Below are 3545 nucleotides of genomic sequence, written 5' to 3'. Positions count from 1 at the left end.
AAAAAAATATTATTTTAATGAAAAATGTATGGTTGAAAATGAGTACTGTACAAAAAATGATGTCGTAGAATGTGGAAAAATAGTAGACAAACAAAGCCTTAATCTAGCTAATGAAAAAATATTATTAAAACTTATTTATTTATAAATTATTCTGACTGTATGTATATTATTAAAGTTTAGCCAATTATGAACCTGAACATTAATTTTTTTCAAACCTCAGAATTTCTGGTCGGCTTTCCAGTTTGGGAAGGATTCTTCACCCATTGTGGAATGTGTTGGGTAGTGATATATTTTTGATTGCGTGTTCTGGCCAAAACTTTCAATTGTTTGGAATGATTGGTTGTCAATGTTCTTTGGAATAGTACTTATTAGGTATTTTCTTCATTTTTTATTGGTGGATATATATAATTTACTTATGCCCATCGTACTTCTGTCAATTTAAAATTTCTAGGGTGAGCTTCAATTTCCCATTTGACCAAAAAAAAAAAAAAAAATTAGCTAAGAAGATCTATTGGAACAGCTAAGGGTAGACATCTAGACTTGTATTTTATTGAGTGTCAACACTCTTTGCTATTAGTGTCATGAGCTTCTTAGCCTCCTAAACTCCATCTGTTGTGTCGTGAGTTCATATTTTTTATTTTTAAAAGTTGCCCATTCTAACTTCAATCTCTGGCTCCCTGGGTACAATCTATCACCCTGGAAACAAGTTTCATTTTATTATAACTCTAGCAGTAGAATCTAATTCCACTCAGCTAGATAACATTAATTTCATCGAACAAACAATAAAACTCTTATCAAAGATAGAACTAGAACTCCATTACAACATTGAATTAACTCTGCAAAAATTTCCTTGGAGAAACCAATAAAATACTAGAATAGAAGCAAATTCATCAAATCCTTTTCTGTAAGATCATCAATGCATTACAAACACAGTTCTCTAACAATTCTTTTCTTTATATTTACACCCAAAAAATACAATTTTTTTTTTTTAAATTCATTCCAAAACCTATCATAGCTCAATGCAAAATCATTTCAAATTCAGTATAAAATCCCAATTCGAGGTCGCCATTGAATCATCACATAACCCCAAAAAAAGAAATGCATTAAAGGAAGACAAAAAAATAAAGAAAATACTCAGAAAACTTATGTTACCTTCCAGCCATGGTGGCGTCCAAAGTAAATGCAACTAGGTACTTTCCAGGATTCACTTCGTCGGGCTCAATCCTTAAAGTCTCTTTTTTTAAATTAACATCGTTCCGAATAATTACAGCCTTCTGGTGCTGCACATGGAGTACCGGAGGCTGCATAGTGTACCGACACACGTACCGCCCGCTAACCCAATTGGACTGGGCAGGAGTGTGGTGATGGTCAGCTACAGGCAGAGGCACCGGCGTAGTTGGCGGAGGCGGCAGTGGGTAGCTACCAGGGTACTGGTAATAGGCGGGAGTGTTACTGTACGGCGTTGCCACCGCGAAAAAATACCTGTTGGGGGTAATCTCTGTTTGAGCCCGCATCGGTGGCGGAGGCAAGGGGTGGCTCCGACTGCTCGAATTCCTCCTCCGGCCATTCACTCCACTACTCCCATTATTGCCCATGTTATATTATAGAATAATTTATTTTCTTTGTCAAGAAGAAAATTATGTTCCAAAGAAAAAGAAATTCGAAAATTCAGAAAAAGGGGGTTCTTTTTTCTTTAACTTTTTTGGTTTTCTGGAGGGTTTACCAAGAAATTTAAAAGAAGTCCATTTGAGAAAAGGGGGAACGCTTTTGAAACAAAATTGAAGGAAAAAATATTATGATTTCGATGTTGGTAATAAGTGAAACTGAAGAAATCATACATGAAATACAAGCGAACTGTATCTGTACGTCTGTTCGGGAGTTGCCGGGAAAGGATAAATGAAACTAGATAGTAGGATTATCGGTGAGGAAGATGAAGTTGGGTTGGGTGCCTATGGAATTTTCATGAAGCTCGACATCGACACGCAACACTCTCATTTGATCTCGGTAAATAAATAAAAAAGAAAAACTACGTTTGTTAAACATATCTTACTCTAAACTCTGCACTAAGAAATATTACTATATGGTAGGATCAAGTTTCAAGTTTTAGCCATTGAAACCTTTTTCGTCAAAATATATTTTAGAATAATATTTTATAAAAAAATATGTGGTTAAAAATAAGAAAAACAATTGAGTTCGTATTTAAAATTATTTTATAAAAGAATATATAATCGAAAATGAATTTTAAAAAATGGGGGCCAAACATCGGCTTATTAATGAACTTAAATGGGCATGTCTAAATATAATAAAGTGTGATTAGATGATAAAACAAACTTCAAGTTTAGACAAGCATTTTAGAACACTGATTTTAAATAAATATTGTGCTTAAATTTTAATATTAAAGTTAGTAAGTCTGTCTATAATTATTATTTTGATTAACAAAAAATGTTGGAATGAACTAACTATGCCCCCATTTGGTAGTAATTTTTCATCCCAAAGAATTTATTTTTTTATCGTTATTTCACCATTCCAATGATGATTTTTAACTTTTCACTCACAGAGAGGACATGTTTTTCTCTCTAAAAGTCAAAAAATCAATTCTTATAATTACTATCGAACATGCCCTAAATTGTAATGTTACTCATTAGTCAAATTAACAAGTATGAATAGATTACCAATATACAAAGTTTACTTCAATGAAATAAATTCTTAGACAACGTCTTCTTAATTAATTTTAGCCACATAGCAAAATTGTTCAACCACCACGTTTCGCCATCTTAAAGTTGGTTTAGATATTTACATGTGTTCGTTTACTAACTACATTTGTTCCAATAACAATTTGGGCATCATATCATGTTATAATAAACTATGTCAATTAATTTTCATGTTAGGTACTTCATTTGATCATTACCTATTTTAGCCCATGATCTATTCCCATTAGTGCAATATTATTTTTATATCCTCTTATTTTATCAGTGCCAAACTTTATTAATCAATATCCCTATGAAACAATTCGAAACAAATCAATAATATGGATGACAATGGGGATGAGAAATATCCGATCCTTGTAGAGATTTAGTCTGAACAATGAGGATGAGATGGAACAGAGATAAAAGTCTTGGACCCAAGTCGGTCCTCATCCCATTACAAGTCTTGCCTCCAAAAATCTCTCTCAATCCTCTCCTGGACTTCTAAGATATATAGTTTTTCTTTCTAAAAATCTAAAAGATTGAGTTGTCAAATACTCAGGACATCCTTAAAATCACGTGTTTTAGTGTTTTGATCCGTCCAGCCTTCGAGGAGATTGCACAAGCGAGCTCTATAGCTTGCTTTTAAGTTCTGCCGACTGGAGTTGTGACGCTCTACTCTTAATGTAACATCCCAAAATTTTCTAGTAAAGATTTTTTATATTTTAGGGAGTTTGTTTTTAATTTTAGGGATTTTATTTAATGATAGAATAAATGTTATTAGGGATTGTAATTAAAATAATATTATGGGGATTGAAAATGCAATTTTATAATTACATATTTGCCCAAAGGTTAAAGGTG

General features: G+C 32.7%; 1 protein-coding gene across 1 annotated transcript in view; it reads right to left on the bottom strand.

Annotated features, from left to right (window-relative positions):
- Window positions 1-2015, bottom strand: part of LOC111403159 (probable E3 ubiquitin-protein ligase LOG2) — an 8869-nt gene extending 6854 nt beyond the window's left edge. Inside the window, exon 1 of the mRNA XM_023031558.1 lies at window positions 1153-2015. Coding sequence (XP_022887326.1) covers window positions 1153-1595 — 443 coding nt within the window. The 5' untranslated portion in view covers window positions 1596-2015. The remainder of the gene's footprint in view (window positions 1-1152) is intronic.
- Between the last annotated feature and the right edge of the window lie 1530 nt (window positions 2016-3545).

Source organism: Olea europaea, chromosome 11 (genome assembly GCF_002742605.1).
Source record: "Olea europaea var. sylvestris chromosome 11, O_europaea_v1, whole genome shotgun sequence".
NCBI classification, from domain to species: Eukaryota; Viridiplantae; Streptophyta; class Magnoliopsida; order Lamiales; family Oleaceae; genus Olea; species Olea europaea.
Note: the sequence above shows the minus strand (reverse complement) of the source record. Positions and strands in the feature narration are given on the sequence as shown.